At 36.2% G+C, this 20,617-nt stretch overlaps 1 protein-coding gene across 1 annotated transcript in view; it reads left to right on the forward strand.

The window, feature by feature from the left end:
- LOC114645305 (mucin-5AC-like) overlaps positions 1-6,797 on the forward strand; it is a 40,602-nt gene extending 33,805 nt beyond the window's left edge. Inside the window, exons 18-22 of the mRNA XM_051922498.1 lie at positions 861-1,688; positions 1,905-2,033; positions 2,323-2,362; positions 2,518-2,641; positions 6,416-6,797. Coding sequence (XP_051778458.1) covers positions 861-1,688; positions 1,905-2,033; positions 2,323-2,362; positions 2,518-2,641; positions 6,416-6,740 — 1,446 coding nt within the window. The 3' untranslated portion in view covers positions 6,741-6,797. The remainder of the gene's footprint in view (positions 1-860; positions 1,689-1,904; positions 2,034-2,322; positions 2,363-2,517; positions 2,642-6,415) is intronic.
- Positions 6,798-20,617: the final 13,820 nt, after the last annotated feature.

The raw sequence follows: 20,617 nt of genomic DNA on the forward strand, positions 1-20,617 counted from the left end.
TAATGCAATACATTGGCAATTGTTATTCCAGTTGTTGCAGTGTTTCTGCTCACACATACTCTAATTTTATTGTATGAATTTAGTGCTGTGTGTAAACTGTGGGTGAAAATTGCTTGTAAAACCTTCCATTATCACTTTATTTAAGTCTGACTTTTCAGCTGACAAAGTGTTACAATGATATTTTGTATCATTAGTATAATGTGTAACATTAGTTTTCCCCTTTTAAAAAACATCCAATCCTTTCCCAAATGATATAAATATATTAATATAAATTAACAAAATAACTACATAAATAAGTTTAACAATAAGGATTGCATTGAGAATTGGGAAACAATTCCTGTATTCAAGAATACAGATAAAGAGAAAAGAGAAAACTTTCATGTTTGCAGTTTTACATAGCATAGCACTTGTTTAAGCCATTAAAGTAATTTTATGTATGTAAAATTCTGTTTTTTTCAGCACTAATTTGTTTCTCATTGATTATAGATTAAGATTCTTAAAGATTCTAAATAGTTGTATTTTATACATAGATAAGCATTCATCTTAATCTTTACTGGTCAGATTTAGATTGATTTGGACTCTATACTAATAATAGTAAACACAAGATGGAGGCTAGGTCAGAATGAGACTCCAATCCATTATAGATATTACTCATAAATATACATATGTACACTTACAATTTTGCAAATTAGGCTGTCACTCAATATTAGCTCTTCTATTTTTTCAGAAAAAAGTGACAATATCGCAGTACATCATCATTTACTTTCCAATCAGCATTGGTATTTTGACATTCTGAATGTGCTGTACACAGAAAAATGCCAATTGCTTATTTCATTTTTGATTTTTTTTTCTAATTTCAGGGTTTTACTTATCAGGATGTCGTAGGGCAGTGTTGTGGACATTGTGTGCAGATTGCTTGTATTTTTCCAATGCCAAGCTCTGCTAACAATCCTGGAAGCACAAACGGCAGTCCTACTGGCAACAATGGCAATCCTAGTGGAGACAGCAACAGACCAAATGATAACAATGCAAATTCCACTAGAAACAATAGCAATCCCAAAAACAATAATGACAATTCAAATGACAGTAAGAACTACCCTAATGACAATAACAGCAATCCCAACAGTGATAGCAGCAATCCAAATGGTGGCAACAAGGACAATCCGAATGGCAACACCAACCACCCTACTGGAAACAACAGCAATCCTAGCAGCAAGAATAGCACTGAAAATGATAATAAGCCTGGTGACAATGACAACAATCATGATGGTAGACCTAAAGAAAACAGCAACAATTCAAATGACAACAGTGGAAATCCCAAAGGTACGTTTGACAATCCAAAAAGCAACAACAATAGTGCAAATGGAAATGACAACAGTCCTACTGGATACACCACCAGTCCCAAAAGTAAGAATGCCACTAAAAATGATGACAGAAACCCTGAAGGCAACAACATCAATCAGGAAAGTAAATCAAAAGAAAATGATGACAACCCAAATGACAATAATGGAAATCACAAAGGTATCAATGACAATCCAAATGGCTACAATAACAATAGTAATCCAATTTACAATAATCTTAATAACAATAATGGAAAACCTGATGAAAATAATGAACATCCAACTGGCAATAACAGCAGGCCAAGTGATACAGAAATCAGCAACAGTAGCATGCTCTATGTCCTCATGGTATGTTTCAAAAGCCTATTTATTTTCATTTTTTCCCATTAATCTAAGTGATAATATACACTAGATGGTCTTGTGTTTCTTTTTAAAGATCATTCTCTGGACATCTGTTCTTTATTTAATACTTTCTTAAAAATATATGAATATTGCACACACATAATTGTCATCTTTATGTAACATCCTCATATTTACCTGACATGCTCCCTTGTATTTTTACAGCCAGGACAGAGAGTGACATTTCCTGGAGATAACTGTACCCATTATGAGTGCTACATGATTGATGGCCACTATGTTTCAATATCATCTAAAAAGTCTTGCCCTGAGTTCCACCCTGAGGATTGTCTGCCTGTAAGTAAATAAAGTCCTGTTTTTCATCATTTCATACTATATGTGAAATGTATAAAATGCATCACTGGCTTTTTATACTTACAGTATCTCATTTTTAAATAATAATGGGACATTTTCCTAATTTATGCTAGCAGTGACCAGCATGTAATGGTATATAGCAGTAGTATACTTGAGTTTACTTGGGTTTACATGAAATGTTACCATCAAATCTGCATACACGTACTAGTATATAAATATATTTATAAAACTGAACATTACTAAATGCATATCTGCGGATACTCTTTTTCAGGGAACCATTCGTTTCACCAGTGATGGCTGTTGTCAGACTTGTAAGTATTAATTTAAACACCTCTAAAAGTGTGTCAGCTAGTTCATCACTTCAAAAATTTTAACCTGACAAACATTTCTTCCAGAGAGGCTATGAATAGATTCATTTTGTTACTATTTAATATGGTCAAATGTTGTCTTGTTTTGTTGTCTACAGGTGATGAAAAGCCGAAACAGTGCAAAGTGCATAAAAATACAACCTATATAACTCATGAAGGCTGTCAATCACTCAACCCGGTGGCTGTGTCATCTTGTGAAGGAGCCTGCAACACTTATTCTATGTAAGTGCAGTCAGTCTACAAATATAAAGAAAGTCATATTGACCTAAATATGGCTTCTTTGGTATATCATTTGAAACTATACAATGCAAACTGTAAAAATAAATATACATTAATAGCACAAGTTGATCCTTATATTATTATCTGCAGTATAAACTGCCATTATTATATAAAACACGGCTATCTTTTTAATGTAAGTCAGCTTGTCCCTATAAACTTACTCCATGCTCACACACTAAAACTTGTTTCACACTTATTGCAACAGTTAGAGTAACCTAAAACATTCAGCAACAAAAAAAATAACTGCATCCAGAAACATTGGTCATATATGCTTAAAAACTGGCAGGTCACGTGACACAGAAGTGAGAAATAATTTTAACAGGGCTACAATGAGGGTCAAAAATCCCTGGGTTAGAAATACAAGTCAGTGTGTGTCATGACATAAATTCATACAAAAGCACAACAGTTTTCCATCCATTCATCCATTTTCCAACCTGCTGAATCCGAACACAGGGTCACGGGGGTCTGCTGGAGCCAATCCCAGCCAACACAGGGCACAAGGCAGGAACCAATCCCGGGCAGGGTGCCAACCCACCGCAGGACACACACAAACACACCCCACTTTTGAAAAAAAAACAAACTTTCCTAGCTGCACAGAGAATTTGGAGATAATCCCCTGGAAAATTTTCCTGCCACAGCTTAAAAAATGTAATAATATTATCAAAAGATTGGGTTGGAAAGATAGGTGGACTATTAGAAAAGAATCCCAGTGCCTACAACCTAGAGCAGTGAGGCTATTAGTAGACCCTAGAGGAGCCAGGGTGAATGAGTGGGAGTCAAAGTCCACAAGTAAACATTCTCAAGCATGGAGTGCTTGTGATTACAGCAACTGCTAGTCAGCTGTCAGGCCCTGCTGGCAACAACACAGCCCTGTCAGCTGTTTATTATCAATTTACAGCTTGCAGAGTGGTAGCTGCGTTCAAGAGTTATTAAAAAGCACAATGCTAAAAAGCAAGTGTTTCTTGTGTCTTATGCATTACAGTTGGTCTAACATAATACAAAGTGTAACATGGATATTGTGATTAACCTGCTGTGGTTGAAGGGCATTCTGTTGTAGTTTCCAAAGAATAAGCACTATCTATTAAATTATCTGGCATAAAATACTCCATACTAAACACAGAGGGATACCAAAGAAGAGTAGATTCAGAGAACACTGGAGATTTGAACTTTAATCTGCCTATTTCATTCAGCTCTATACTCAATGCTTACCCAGCAAGCATGCACACACTGGCTTCCTGTGGGCAGACAGTGGGCAGTGTGGGCTTGGGAAAACCCAAATAAATGCAGTATTGGCCAAGGGGTCCTTTGGCTAAGTTCCCCTAGTGTCCCGAAAAGAAATATTTATTCCTAGCAGTACAGGTTCAGTGAGTCATTGGCCCAGTGATGATTTGATATTGCTGGCCAATGTAGTTCACTGCCCCATTAATGTTCCACTTTTTAATGATGTTACAGAGTAACACAGTGAATTAGCATTTTTGATTGGTTTTAGTTTTTAACTGTAGAAATGTAAATAACAATTTGAACAATTCAAAAAGTATTGTGTTTATAAAAAAAAAAAGCTGGACTAGTACCAATAAATACAAAAAGTTGTTTTTTAAGAATAAATAATTCAAAGCCATATTAGTACAGTATCAAGATTTTCATTCCTTTTCTTTTTAATAAATTGCAAATCTTCAGAAATACACATCATTTAATGGTAGCACAGTGGTAGCACTGCTGCCTCATAGTAAAGAGATTGGGGTTTATGTCCTGGATCCTCCCTACATGAGGTTTGCATGTTTTCCATGTTGGTTTCCTCCCACAGCCCAAAATCATGTAGGTTAGGTGGACTGATGATTTAAAATTGGCCCATATACTGTTTGTGCAAATGTGTGCACTCTTGTGTTATGCTGGTACCCTGCTGGGATAGGCTCCAGGTGTCCCATAACTCTACCCTGGATAAGTGGGTATTGAAAAAGAATGGATGAACTAGTAAGGTTCATGACCAAATTTGGGTTCTCTGTTGGTTTGCCCACACTGGGCCAGTGATGTAGGGCCAATGTTGTCCCAATATGCAAATACCAATTGCACCATTGTTGACTGCCCACATGGGGCCAATATGTTTGTGTACACTATGTCTACACTCACCCAATGTCATTTTGTTTGCTGGGTAAGTAATCCAATTTAGCAAACAGTCACCTGAAATCACAAAGCTCTGATTAACCAATGATAATCCAACATAACGTAACATTTTCACACTTAATCCAATTTGGGTTGGGGGAATTTACCCTAGTAACAATAGGAACAAGGCAGAAACTAACCAAGGACAAAGCCCCAGTACATGGCAGGTTTCAGTAATGCATACATTCACATTCATATTCATAAGAGACAATTTGGAGTCACCAATTAATCTAACACCACACAAACATGGCAACAATGCACAAACCTTCCATCCATCCATTTTCCAACCCGCTGAATCTGAACACAGGGTCACGGGGGTCTGCTGGAGCCAATCCCAGCCAACACAGGGCACAAGGCAGGAACCAATCCTGGGCAGGGTGCCAACCCACCGCAGAATGCACAAACCTCCAATAGAAAATCAACAAGCATGGGATTTGTGAGACAGCTACATCACCTTGCTATTCTTCACCAATAATCCTAAATAGTCAAAAAACTAAATTATGCTACGGCATACCTGTATACATAAAAGAACTGACTTGAAGAAAGTAAAAAAGTACTATACATCAACATATACATTTGCATAAAAAACAATTTTATATACATTTTTTGTAAAGACAGTATCATCCAGTACTTCCGCAATCCTGCCGATGCATGGTTTACAGAGATATTTCTAAGCACAGTACACTCTACTTCAGTTGACAAGAAATAACAAGACTTTGGTTTTTTAACTTAAGTTATGCAACGGCACATGACACTGAACTACAGTAGTTTTTTTTATTCTTTTAGGAAAATTGTTAGTAAGTGTTTAACAATTAAAATTTAACCATGTTTTTTAGGAAAATATTGTCTTTAAATATTATTGTTACTCTATGCCAACTTAAGGTAGGAAACTATTTTTGGAAAATGAATATGGTACTTATAATTTATCCAGACAAAACTGTCACTGCTGTGTATGTTTGAGTTCTGTAAATCCAACCAGCAGCACTGAAGACAATGTGGGACCTAACCCTAAACTGGTTACCTGTCCGTTACAAATGTATATTCACATTAAATAGTTAAAGTTCAGGATTTCTTATCATCACTTATTGTAATAGAACCTTCCATTTCCCTTGACTTTCACATATGCTCATTATTTTTGGTTTCCAATCCAATCAACCTTCATTGTATTGAAGACATAGATTATCCAAGCCTGTAATGTTTTCCGGGATGGGTAGAAGCGACAGTAGCTAGCACTGCTGTTTAACAACTTCAGTCTGCAGGAGTATTCTCTAAGTCATCTTGATATTAGCCATAACTCAAACCTTAATGTAAATTGATTTGTATAAATGATGGTGTCCTGCAATGGGCAGGTACCCTTTCAAAGACTTGGTCATTCCTTGTGCCCATTGCTGCTAAGATAGGCTCCATCTTCTCATGACCCTATACTGGAAAGAATGGTTTCAAAAAACAGATGGACAGATGATCCTTTGCACTTCATCAAACTAAACTCTTCATCTCCTGTAACATTGCATATGCAGTTGTGAATTTCCTTTTATTAATTATTATTTTTTTATTCAGGTACTCATCAGAAGCTAATGCGATGGAGCACAAGTGCAGCTGCTGTCAAGAGGTACAGACAAGCTTCAAGAACACCACCCTAAAGTGCTCCAATGGGACAATTGTCAGCTACTCCTACATCTACGTTGAAGAGTGTAGCTGCAGGGATACCAGATGTGAGGCAAAAGATCATTTCTGGTCTGGTGTCACAGCAAGCATAACTGAGGAGGAGAAAAAGTATGATAGGAAAACAGAGGGCCAGCAGAATAATAATCAGACAGACAAAGGAAAGTTGAAGGATAAAGATAGCACTGCTGTAAGCAAGAAAGCAACAACAAATACCTAAGAATGAAAGCAGAAAAACAACTGATAAGAAGCCACAAATACAATCCCTGAGAATGTGTCACTATAATTAGCATTTGCTTATTAATAGCTATCACCAGAGCTGTTTCAGTATTAAGGTGCAATTAGTATGTAGTAGTTATTTGTAAGATGTGGAAAACTATAAAAAATATATATGTGAAAGAAATTATTTCAATAAAGTGTCTGCAGCTTTGAAATGTCTTGACTATTTGTTTAATACACCAAGGGCAAATCCCTTGGTTCACTGTCTCTGTTCTCATGTTATGGTTTATGTTAGTTATTACATGACAGTGTTTCAGTATACAATGGAACATAATGGAGAGAAAATGAAGATTCTGGAAGAAAATGGGGCGTGGTTGTTATGTGAACATTATTTTTCATTTCAAATCCTCCCTGCCTGATAAAGAAAAAAAGTAGTAATGACAATTTGGGGTCCAAGGTCCAAACCAGGAGAGTTAATTCTATGGATAATATTTAAACTTCAGTGTTAAGCTTTGAAATTTCAGAAACACACAGCAGCTCATTAATGTAGCACTGTGACAGTGCGGGTCAGCCCCATGCTACTGGGTCTTTCTGGGGAGCATCTTGAACCAGCTACCATCGATAACATACATGAAGGATGAGCCAATGGATGAGAACACTCACACAGAGCAAGGGGCAGGTGCAAGAAAGTGCTTTTATTACAAACAACCATCAAAAACAACAGTGTTCAAAACAGTGCGGTGCTGAGTTCCATAAATTAATAATCCAATTAAACAAGTGAATTGCGAAGATTAAAATCCAAAAGAATAAATCCATTAAAAGTGAGGTTAAAAATATAGGCAGGAAACTGTCCCTTTCAAAACGGACATCTCTCTGGCTTATCCTATTAGGATCTTGTTGCCTGGAGAGATGTCAAACCAACAGGCGCAAATAACCTTTTATTCTGTCATTTCCCTGCTGCCAATCCCACGGTGTTCCATGGGGAGCCGCCAAGCCCTGTTCCACTCACACTGCTGCCAATACCGGGCTCCTCCCAGCGTGAGAGCGTTGTACTCCCACGCTGCCAATTGCTGAATCCTACCAGTGAGAGCACAACCTGAGCACAATGGCTGCTCCCTCTGCAGCATTATTGAGGTGTCTGACTAGACCACCCACCTCTGCATGTGCATGCGGCACGTTGAGCCAGTTCCCCAATTAACTACAGAGTGAAACACACTCACACACACCCACACCTGATTGGAGCCTGCATCTTCTTGGGGCACGAGTATTCATTTAACATGGGACACTAATTTCCCAGCCACTGACCTGCTATTCCACAAGCACAAGCTGAACAGTAGCATGAAAATTAAAATGTGCTGCCTAGTGAAAATGAACATAAAGACATGCCTACCTGTCTGCTAAAATATATGTGTTTTCTTTAAATGAGCCCAATTTTACTATGTCATAGCACCCCTTTCTAGATATGAAACCAACTCTTACTAGTCTACATCCATTATGTACACAATGTACTATAAAATGCTTTCTATCCTGCTCTAGGGGGGAAAGCACACACAAGATATTAACAAGACTGAACTAAAAATTGCTATTTTGCTCACTTTTCACTTTGTTACAACTATCCATCCAACTATTTACTGAAGTCGGAGTACGAATTTGCTTTTTAAAAATAGAAATCAATTTCAGATCTGGTGTACAAGTCTATTAAGGCTATGGCTTTTATTCAACACATAAATACTTTGAGTAACAGTCCTGCTCTAATCAAAATAAGATTGATAAAAGGCATAATATAAACTACATTGGGTAGTAAAATAAAAGAGTAAGAAGGATTGTGTGTAAACAGGAAAGATTAGATTCAGGAAAGAGTGGCTTTGTTAGAATGATCATTTTCTGCACGAAGATTTGACAAAGACAGCAGCAATACTGGGTTTGGTCTGTTGTCTTGTTTTTATCCAATACTACATTTCCTTATGGGTGGCATGGTGATGCAAAGTCTGGGGTGATTACTGTCTCTGAATCCCACCAATTTTGTGGCTGTAGAATGTTATGTAAGATTATTATGTGCATTCTTCAGACCAGTCACATGTGGTGAGGTTCATGGCTGGTGAGGCACTGACTCCTTCAGAGTCAGATTTACAAATATATGAACCCAAAAGAGTAGCTTATTAACTATTCAATTGGCAGCATGCACATTGACTTCTGGTTATGTTTCTTATCTCATCAGCATTCTTTACACATACATAGGTAAGATACATATTTGGCTAAGAAAGAATGTTAAATTTATAGCAGCGAGAGACAGCGGAGAGAGCGCATTTGCTCTGCACCCTCCATGTGTTCAAAATTTACTATTACAATTCCACAATTCATACTCATTCAATACAAATGAAAGTACTGAGTGGTGTACAAAGAAAACGAATTTCAATTTTGACCTAAATTTAAATATTTAGTTGATTTTAAAAGCTTTTAATTCTGATGCTTTAATCAATTTTAATATAGACTGTTCAACAAAAGGATAACAAGACAAACAAAAGAAAATTTTATTTAAGGTCAAAATTTAAGTTTTTTAAATATTGGATTGTTTTTTTCTTAGTCTGATCCCATTTTTTTATAAAATTGAATACCATTAATAGTCTTACCTTTATTTGTAAATGAAGTCCATGCGCCTTTTCATCTCCATGAAAATCTCTGTCACTTTCTTGTAAAAGTCGTCCTTATTTTCCTTTAGTTTTAAAAATGTTAATTTTCCATTGTGGCAGTCAATCAGAACAAAAAATAAAAACAAACAAATAAACAGACTGCTGCAGTGCACTTGACTTTCTGATATCGCTAACTTATTGGTGCCCAGAACCTCTGTATAGAAGGACAGCAGCAACAAGAACCTGTTGGGCTCACTTCCACCCCCTTTGGTACAGCACGGTGCTGTCTGCCTCACCTTGTGCCTTTCCACTGCAGTTTTATGTCCGATCAGCAAGACTAAATATGTCATGCGCATTCATTAAAGATGTTAGCCAGACTGTGGAAAGTCAAGATAGATAGATAGATAGATAGATAGATAGATAGATAGATAGATAGATAGATAGATAGATAGATAGATAGATAGATAGATAGATAGATAGATACTTTATTAATCCCAAGAGGAAATTCACATACTCCAGCAGCAGCATACTGTCAAGGTGTATAACAAACGTGTCTGCAAACATTAGATTGGCGACATACAGAGAGACAGCAACAGGCATGAGCCAATTGCATGCATCAACCCAGTGTGTGAGGGATAGCGCAGTCCGAGGTGAGGCTCGGCGCGTTGCTGCCACACCTTACGTTTCTCCTATGTATTTGAACAGGAAATTCGCCAAATCAGCAAATTTTGACTATAAAAATAATCAAAATTATTGGAGTCATACAGAAAACAAATTTATAGCACAGACCAATGGACACATTTATTTTAAGTTATCATTATTAGTTTTTTTACTTTTCTTGATGACAGCCTCACCTGCCTCCCCTGACCGCACGTCCCTGCTTCAGACAGTTTTCTGTCCGTGTCCAGTGTTGCTGGGATAGGCTCTGGCCTCTAGGGACACAGAACTGGATTAAGGAGGTCTGATAATGTTATATTGCTTTATTTACATTCACATGACAAACTATCTACCAACAAAAAGTGGGACTATTAACCCTAGAATTTGGTAGTTATCAAACCACAACAAAAAGTGTCAAAAACACCATGAAACCAACCTACCTTATCTTGTTTAACAGTGTGCCACTTAGTGTGACAATTGTGCAAATTAGGCTGTCACTCAGTGTTAGTTTTTATTTTTTCAGAAAAAGTAACATAGTAGAAGTACGTCATCATTTGCTTTCCAATCAGCATTGGTATTTTAACATTCTGAATCTGTTTCACATTGAAAAATGCCAGTTGTTCCTGTTATTTTTGTATTTTTTTTATTTCACAGTTTTACTTATCAGGATGTCTTAGGACAGTGTTGTGGAGACTGTGTCTAGATTACTTGTATTTTTCCAATGCCAAGCTCTGCAAATAATCCTGGAAGCACAAATGGCAGTCCTACTTGCAACAATGGCCTTCTCAGTAGATTTTAGCACTGTGATAAGTTGATAAGCAATGCATTCATAATATACATTGTCCATTGGAGGAACAAATTATTTCAAAGTTTAAGAGTAACTAAACACTTTTCCATGTATAATACTGTAAATTTTTATTTATTTATGGTAAAGGATATCTAAACAACTCACCAGAGTATGAATATAAGGCAGATATTGAAAATGGATCGAAATCTACAGTATATAGAAGTTAATGTCTAAATACAGGTCTTGTTACAATCTAGCTGTGATGTTTTGGATACACTGTAGAATTAAAATTGAATGATTTCATCTGTCAGTTCATTCACAATCAAATCAATTAATTACAATTTCTGCACCCTTTACAGTCGATATTGAATTCTGTTATAGTAATAACCGTAGAAAACGAATAATTTATTAATGTAAAAGTTGGATCATTGTCACAGAAAACAATTAAATGCAGAATGAACTGGCCAAACTAAACTAAAAATTTTTAGTGCTCACTAAAGGATCTCTTCTATGGTAAGCCTGAATGTTTAGTAATGGGTCCACTCCTTTTCAATAGCTACATGCCACAATTTCCCTGCTCTCACATTCTACTTTGATACCAATTGTACCTCAATCTTTATGATCACTATTGACTGCAAATCATATATCGGAAATTTCACTGCCTGCCACTGATGACATCAGTTACACTAATGTGTTAGAACTGAATAAAGTTTCCTAGTTGCTCACTCACACCTGACTTGGAATCATGAAAATCACAACTCTGTAGCAGCCTAGGTATCTTTCTACCAGTTATGAAACACTCTTAGAGGATGACTCTTCCCTCCATCTGTGTGAGAAAAAAAATGTCAGGCTTTAGTCATTTTTTGATGTTATAGGTGTAATTCCTTTTTATCAGTCTTCCTGTAAGAACTTAAAATAGATCAGAATAAGATCCAAATGCAACAAACACACTAATTTTTAACTGCCACAAATGCCCTTCCTCTATAATACAAGTATTATCTCAGAAAATGTCGCTACTGATTGGAAAGGTGCTACTTCCAATGCTGTAGATTAACTGCAATCAGTGTTTGCTTCACATCAACCTGCCAGAAACCTAATATCCCCGACGCTTCCATTTCTACTAATCTGAAGACTCATTGTGCAAATTTCAGTGAACCATCATTTAGCTTTGTGGCTCCTACGCTTTCAAATCCTGTCCCTAGGTCTGTCCAATGTGTCTAACAGTCTCTACTCTGCCACTATCCTGAAACCAACTCAACTGTACTTGTAAATTCTGTCATCAGTTTATATCCATTAATATATTCTTCAGTTGTGTGAACACTTTCCAGGTTTTTTCTGCATAATATATTTTCTTTTAAGAATAATCTTTTATTTTTCAGTTTTTGGGACAGTAGGCGCTTTAAGGAAGTACAAGACAGAACCAGGATAATGCAAGGCCCAGACTATGCATACACTGTCAGTGGCAGCAAAACTCACCTTGCCAATGCAAGACCATGTAGATCAAAGTTGCATGACTGCATACTGCTCTCTTTATTTTGATAGTTTGTTATTTCATGTGTTTATCCTTCCCATTTGGGCTTTATTTTATTATTAAAGCACTCATTATTTTCTGCAACAGGCAGTGCCCCCACTAAAATAAATCCTACAACAGTTTTTGGAACAGCAAGATGTAGCCACAACTGCAGCCACACAGCTCCAGGGACCTGACTTCAATTCTGAGCTGATCACTGTTTATGTGGGATTTGGCCAGTGTGGGTTTTCTTCGTGTAGTTATGTTCTACTTAACATCGCAAAAAATATGCAACTTAAGTTAATTGACTCTTTATAAAAAAGTGTGAGTGTGCATATGCTTGTGGCAGTTCTAAATTTGGTTTCTGTTATGTACTTAATGTTCTTGTGATAAGCTCCCGACTTGTGACTCTGTGACTTGGTAATGCAAAAACTTGATATAGATATAGGATGGATGGGTGAATGGGAAGATACAGTATATACAAATGTTTTACAGCACCACAATTTTTCCAGTTTTTATTCAAATGTAAGCAATTCAAGACAAGTGAATAGTCTGGAATGGTACCAAGGTAAGCAGTAAATTGCAAGAAGTAAAAAAGAAAAATTTAGGTTACAAAAAAATCAAAAATAATGTAATTTTAAGAGTTATACAAAAAGGATGTTTTCAGGGAACAAGTAATGGGCTAACAACTTACAAATTGACTGTATCAGTGAAAGTTTAATTTAGCCTTGAACACTGGTGCAAACAGTTCCTACTGGTGTTCCAACTTTTGATGATTACTTACAAACCCTTTTTCTATATAAAAGCAATTGACTGGTAGCATGTATAAAAAAACATGCAAGACTAATCAGTCAGAAATTTTCTTAATTTTATTCCAAAAGCTAAAAAGAACTGGATTGAACACCTTCAACAAGATACAGGCTAGAAATTAAGAAATGTTTCATAAACACTTAAACTATTCAATACAAGGCTCATGTGAAAAATCAAGGATTGTTATTCATTGGAAAAGTGCTGTTTATGTGGTAGAGATATTTACATGCAAACTTGCCTGACTTGTTATGGAATATTATTAATACCAGCCTCTGTGTTTTGTCTCTGATCTGCACACAATGGCAGTTATTATCAAGTTAAGTGAGTTTCAGATGCACAAAGTAAGTCTTACATGTATCAATTAAAGAGATGAAAAAAGGAACAAGAGGAAAAATTATATGGCAGAGCCAAAACCCCTACAGCAACAGGTGCAAGACTGCCCACACCCAGGGTAGAATGCCAATTTGTCAGAGGTCATGCAGAACATCTGAACACCTAAAGTAATGTAGTGATGTCAGTCAAATTAAAGACACAGCAGAAAACTTAAAGAAAACTGAAGAACCCATAGAAACCTAACAGAAAATGTTATTCATAGCACTCACGTATCATCTGTCTTATTCCAATGTACAGAAAGAGGTTTTTCATTTACCTGCTTAGTCCTGAACAGGGCTGAGGGAGTGCTGGATCATATCCCAGCCAGCACAGGGCACAAGGCAGGAACAAATCCTGGACAGGGCAGGGCAAACACACATACACACATCCCCCAACTACACACTACGCCAATTAATTATCACAAAACAACGTAACCTTTATGTCTTCAGACTGTGGGAAGAAACTGGAGACATTCTTTTGACACCCACTGCACGCCCAGCCTACCTGGAAAGGGGTCTCTCTTTGAACTGCCTTTCCCAAGGTTTCTTCTATTTTTCCCTACAAGGTTTTTTTTTGGGAGTTTTTCCTTGTCTTCTTAGAGAGTCAAGGCTGGGGGTCTGTCAAGAGGCAGGGCCTGTTAAAGCCCATTGCGGCACTTCCTGTGTGATTTTGGGCTATACAAAAATAAACTGTATTGTATTGTATTGTGAGAACATACGTATAAATTCCAAACAAACCATGGTCTCCTTACAATGAGGCAGCAGTGCCACCACTGCACCACCCAAAATATAATATTAATTAGGATACTAATAATTTCAGGACTAATAAAGATTGTTACAATTACAAAAAAAGAAACACAAACGGCAACACCAGCTAATTCAAAAATGGTATGCTACGCTAAATTAATATGAGTAGTAGTAGAATTGTTGCTACATTTAGAGATTCAAGTGAAAATCTCCTTTGCACATCTGATCAACATGCAGTACATTGCCACTCTGCAGCACCATGATAAATCAGAATACTATATATTAAAGTACATAACTTCACCTGATTTAATATAAAACACAAGTCAGGTTGCCAGATGTACCTTACTTCTTACTCATGTATCCATAATATGTGTTTGGAGTTAAAAGCTAAAATCAGTGGGACATCTTTAAATGGCAAGAAGATCATTCCAGAGTTTGGTGGCACCAGGTGAAAGTTTGGTTTCTTATTAAGCAAATTATGATTGCTGTGTACACACTAGAGTATAGACATGAAAAACATTCTAACAGATTAAGGAAGCTAACCCATTTAACCAGTTTATATAAAAAACAGGATTTTAAAATCAGTTCTAAAGTCTACAAAAATTCACTATAGTAATATAAAAACTTAGGTTGTATTGTATATATCTTCTACTTCCAGTTATGATTCTTTCTACAGTTTTTTAAATTTAGAGTACAGCAGCAATTGAATGATTTAAACAGCCAAATAACAGAGTATTACAATAGCCATTTATGCTCAGCATAAATGAATGATCAAGATTTCAAGTTTCATGCACATCAAGAAAACCTCTGAAAGAGGCTCCATCTGGCCAAACCTTACCAAAATATTCAGAAAGTTCAAAAGCAAAAGATTCAGAAAGTTCAAATAAAGACTAATCAACACATAAATTAAAGAAATGTTTTAAAACATTAAATCAACAAGGATAGACATTGATAATATCTCTAAAATGTTTTTTTGGAATCAAATAGTGTATACTTTATATTCTATTTTCACACAGAATGTTCCTGAAAAATTAAAAAAAATATATTTTCCTGAAAGTTATTCCAGTTGAAGACTTCAGTTGTGTTTAAATACAGTAATTACTTTATTGGAGTACAGTACTATTTTATTTTGGATTGAAGACAAAGGAATACCCAATATAAGAATAAATACCCAATATAAGAATAACACAAATCACTATTTCTTAACAGTGTAAGATAACAACAAGTTTCATCATTTTATGCTGAGTCACGACTGTTTAGATGTTTTTTCTTTACAAATCTTCAGTGCTTCCCTTTTTCCCCTACTTGTGAAATGCCTCCTTGATTATAAATACAGGCAAACAGACTTTGCAATAAAGATGATCTTTCTGAAAATGAATTAATGTAACTTCATTTTTAAGTCAGATACTTCTTAAATTAATGATATTCTTACCTGTGTAGCTGACTCAAAAGATTCTTTTCAATTGATGCATTCAATATAAATATGTGCTCCCTTTCATTGTCTATGCTTTCTATGAGTCCATTACAAAAAATCTTCTGGAATTAACAGGCAATGAATCTAAGATAAGAAAAATGTCTTATTGCCACCATTCCTTTTGTACTTTAGGTGAAAGTAAAGACCTTCATTCACAAAACGGATACAGAAATTATATGCAAGAGTGTCAGTTGTGAAAAACACATTTTATTAAATACACCCTTGTTCATTTTCAGTATTATGGCTGAAATCTATGATAAGCTATAGGGTAAACATAGCTTTTAATGCAGTAGCACTTCAATCTGGATTTAAAATATGGTGTAAACATGCTCTATATTTCTACAACCTCTGGTTGGCAGCTTCATGAATATTAATTTATCCTTTAATTGCCAACTGCTTTCTCATGAATAGCCTTATTCTCAAAGGGAGATTACCTATGGGTGCCACAGAGGAAGAGAAGATCTTTTGGGCAGGGCTGAACATGCAATGATGTGACAATTCTCCAGATGTAGCTGTTAAGAAAGCATTCCTTTATTTATGAAATTGCACTCTGCAAAGATTACACGTGCTATTTTTGATCAACCTGTTGTTATAGAAAGAAAAATAAACTGAGAAATAAATCATGACTTTAATTGTATGATAAAAGCAATAATGACCTATTTTCAGAATTACACTTTGCTTCAGCTGAAACTACAAACTTTATTATTACACTTCAGCAATAACGCTAGTCACACAATATTTATTACTAGTTATTAAGTTTCATTCAATACTTATTATATATAGCGCCTTTCTGTATGAAAACTCCACTCTGCAGTGTGTTTATACAATGGAAAAAAAGGTTTTCATACCCCAGCTGAAATTCAAGCTATTAATGAAATCATAATTTCACTCAAATGTGTTTAAAATAGTATAATTTCAGCAAAAAACAAGCAGATGACTAAAAAAACCCATAAAAATAATAACACGTTTAGTGCCCTGACTGCACAACTACACACACCGTCTCAAATAGAGTTTGCAATCATGTTCAAACTTAACCAATCAAATTTCAAATAACATAAAGTTAGCTTTTACTTGATATAAATTGATTCTGACAGACTCTAAAATAAATCAGCTGTTCCCACAGGACTTCCCTGAATGCCTTCTTAGTTGCATAATGCAACCAGGGTTCACAAGTAGCTTATATAGATAGATAGATAGATAGATAGATAGATAGATAGATAGATAGATAGATAGATAGATAGATAGATAGATAGATAGATAGATAGATAGATAGATAGATAGATAGATAGATAGATAGATAGATAGATAGATAGATAGATAGATACTTTTTTAATCCCCAAGAGGAAATTCACAAAGATGCATGGAATCTTTCTTTGTGGTTTGCAGATTAGAAGTTGTTTTGTCTTGGTAGAGTAATATATCTTGCTCTACTTTCCCCTATTGTATTATTAATATGTAGCCTTTGTCAGAATGCCTCAAATCTCACAGACTTACACCACTGTTTATAAGGTATTATAGTATATAACTCCACCCCACCTTCCCTTCTATATCTATAACCTCAGGCAATTAGGTGTAGTAAAAGACAAACAGGAGTTAAATTACAATTTAAACAATGTATTATTGGTAATATTCATAAATAATAACAATATGCAAAGTACATTTGAATACTGGCAACCATACAACCTGATTAAATGGTGATGTGTAGTTTCAGGCAGCACACAGACTTGTTAGTTACTTAAAAATGTCTCTAGTTCATTTATGGTCAGCTTTCAGCTACATATCTGTTCAATATCGCTGCCGAGCTGTGCTCTCCATTGTGTTGTCCGTTCAGTTCATCAGTTTGGTAAGGGATGCTTCATCATCAGAAGTTAGTAAGAGAGATAGAGTGTGAGGGAGTGAGCAAATTTATAGATGTTTTGTCCAACGCCTAGAGCCAATAGGACATCATGGTACTTAAAGGCTTCTAATACAAGCGAGTTCCAAACAGCCATACTTTAGACCAATGGGGAAATAGAACATCTTAACACCTGCCACCCCCCAAGACCATATGTTAAGGTAAAGCTTGGCAGTTAGTCAACCTGGCTTTGTGTGGGGGATGAGAGAGAGACTCTAGCAGAGAAACATTTGTTTCAAGCACTTCCCCTGACTCTGTCATAAAATTCACTTTCCTGACTTAGTTTTGCCTAAATTACAAATAAAGACATACAAAATATTTATCAAATAATATGCAAAATCTTACATCACAACAGGAGTGAAATATATAGAAGATATTCAAAGGCATAACATATATTATGCAACACTGTGAATACCTTTATTAAAAAGTGAAGGAAATATAGCTCCACCAGGGTATTGCAGGGGTCCCATCAAAACTCAAGAATGGATGAGGAGAAAGCACTTAAGAAGCTGGAGAAATTACGGCAGCAATTTACCACTATTTACATATTACAGCAAATTTGCATTTTGTTTGCAAATTTGAGGTGCATGGTAGGATGGTAAGATGGAATGCATTTCCCAGTAGCTCTGGGGGCTACTTCTCTTCAGTATGGACAAAGGCTCTGTTCTCGATAGAAGAGAAAATGAAGACCTCCATTAATCAAGATATGCTGGTGCAAAAGTTGCTGTTCTCTGCTAGTCTGATGACGTTCAATATTACTTGCATTTTCAGCACAAGAACAACTCAAAGTACATCACCAACTCAGTTAAGGAATGGCTCAAAAGAAGGATGATTGATACCCTAGAAGTACACATCAAAGGCCATACTTCAATCCTATAGGAAATGTGTGGACTTAGGTAAAGAAGGAGATCCTCTTGCATTTTGACTATACATAATCTTTTATACAAAGAAAAGTTCAGTAAGATTGCATAATACAACTGTGTTAACTTTATAGAGATCTATCTAAACAGACCTATTGGAATCAAAAAGTGCTTCTACAAAATATTAAATAAAGGATGTGCAAACCTATCCTACTAAAGTATTTTATTATTATTTTTCTTAAAACTGAGATGGTTTGGGCACGTTCTAATGATACCTCCCAGGAAGGCTCCCCAGGCAGCTGTTCAAGACATGTCCCACTGGGCAGAGACCCTAACGAAGACAAGGACAAGTTGGAGGGATTATATCTCTTAGCTGGCTTTGGAATGCCTGGGAATTCCTCAGGAAGAACTGGAATCTGTGGCTGGGGAAAGGAAGTCTAGGCTGACCTCCTGTCTAGTCTGTTGTTACCTTAACCTTCACCAGGGAAAGTGGTCTGGGATGAAGAGATGAAATATTGTTGAATATAAGATCTTATTCAAGCAGAAAAAAGGGCTTCCTAAAATCAAACACTTCACAATGTTATGCTGCTTATTTAACACTAGCATAATGAAATGTTCTGCGGTGGGTTGGTGCCCTGCCCGGGACTGGTTCCTGCCTTGCGCCCTGTGTTGGCTGGGATTGGCTCCAGCAGATAACCCGTGACCCTGTGTTTGGATTCAGCGGGTTGGAAAATGGATGGATGGATGGATAATGAAATGTTCATTTAGTAAAATGGGCACAATGGTACAATAGTAAGTCTGTGTGTTTTGATCACGTCGTTTATTTAGAACCCTCTGTTCACCAGATATTCAAGAACGTACATCACTCTTTCTTTGCTTGTCTTGTTGCCATTGTTCATTGGTCATTCCAGTCCTCTAGTGGATGCTGGACAACATTATGCCTGACCACGGATAGATGCCAGACGCTTTGTCATTTTATACATAAATACATCTGCAACTTATTTAATCCAATTTTTGGTCACAGAGATCTTACCATTTTAGTACCAACATGCAGTATATTAATAAGTTTTTGTTTTCAACCCTGATTTCTCTCTCTCTCTCTCTCTGCAATCTTCACATTTAAATTATGATTTTACATCTGAATTTGTTACCTAACATTGCTTATTGTTTGCTTTTTTATGTAGCACCTGGTTACATTTTTTACACTGTTTAAAATGATATTAAAGGTCACAACAGATGTCTAATGAATAAGAATTTCATACAGTCATATGAAAAAGTTTGGGAACCCTCTCAGCCTGCATAATAATTTACTCAACTTTCAACAAAAAAGATAACAGTGCTATGTCTTTTATTTCCTAGGAACATCTGAGTACTGGGGTGTTTTCCGATTTTTAGTAAAGCAGTATTTAGTTGTATGAAATTAAATCAAATGTGAAAAACTGGCTGTGCAAAAATTTGGGTACCCTTGTAATTTTGTTGATTTGAATGCATGTAACTGCTCAGTACTGATTACTTGCAACACGAAATTGGTTGGATTAGCTCATTAAGCCTTGAACTTCATAGACAGGTGTTTTCAATCATGAGAAAAGGTATTTAAGGTGGTCAATTGCAAGTTGTGCTTCTCTTTGACTCTCCTCTGAAGAGTGACAGCATGGGATCCTTAAAGCAACTCTCAAAAGATCTGAAAACAAAGATTATTCAGTATCATGGTTTAGGGGAAGGCTACAAAAAGCTATCTCAGAGGTTTAAACTGTCAGTTTCAACTGTAAGGAATGTAATCAGGAAATGGAAGGCCACAGGCACAGTTGCTGTTAAACCCAGGTCTGGCAGGCCAAGAAAAATACAGGAGCTGCATATGCACAGGACTGTGATAATGGTTATAGACAACCCACAGATCACCTCCAAAGACCTGCAAGAACATCTTGCCGCAGATGGTGTATCTGTACATCGTTCTACAATTCAGCGCAATTTGCACAAAGAACATCTGTATGGCAGGGTGATGAGAAAGAAGCCCTTTCTGCACTCACGCCACAAACAGAGTCGCTTGTTGTATGCAAATGGTCATTTAGACAAGCCAGATTCATTTTGAAACAAAGTGCTTTGGACTGATGAGACAAAAATTGAGTTATTTGCATGGC

The sequence above is a fragment of the Erpetoichthys calabaricus genome, chromosome 2, assembly GCF_900747795.2.
Source record: "Erpetoichthys calabaricus chromosome 2, fErpCal1.3, whole genome shotgun sequence".
Classification (NCBI taxonomy): Eukaryota; Metazoa; Chordata; class Cladistia; order Polypteriformes; family Polypteridae; genus Erpetoichthys; species Erpetoichthys calabaricus.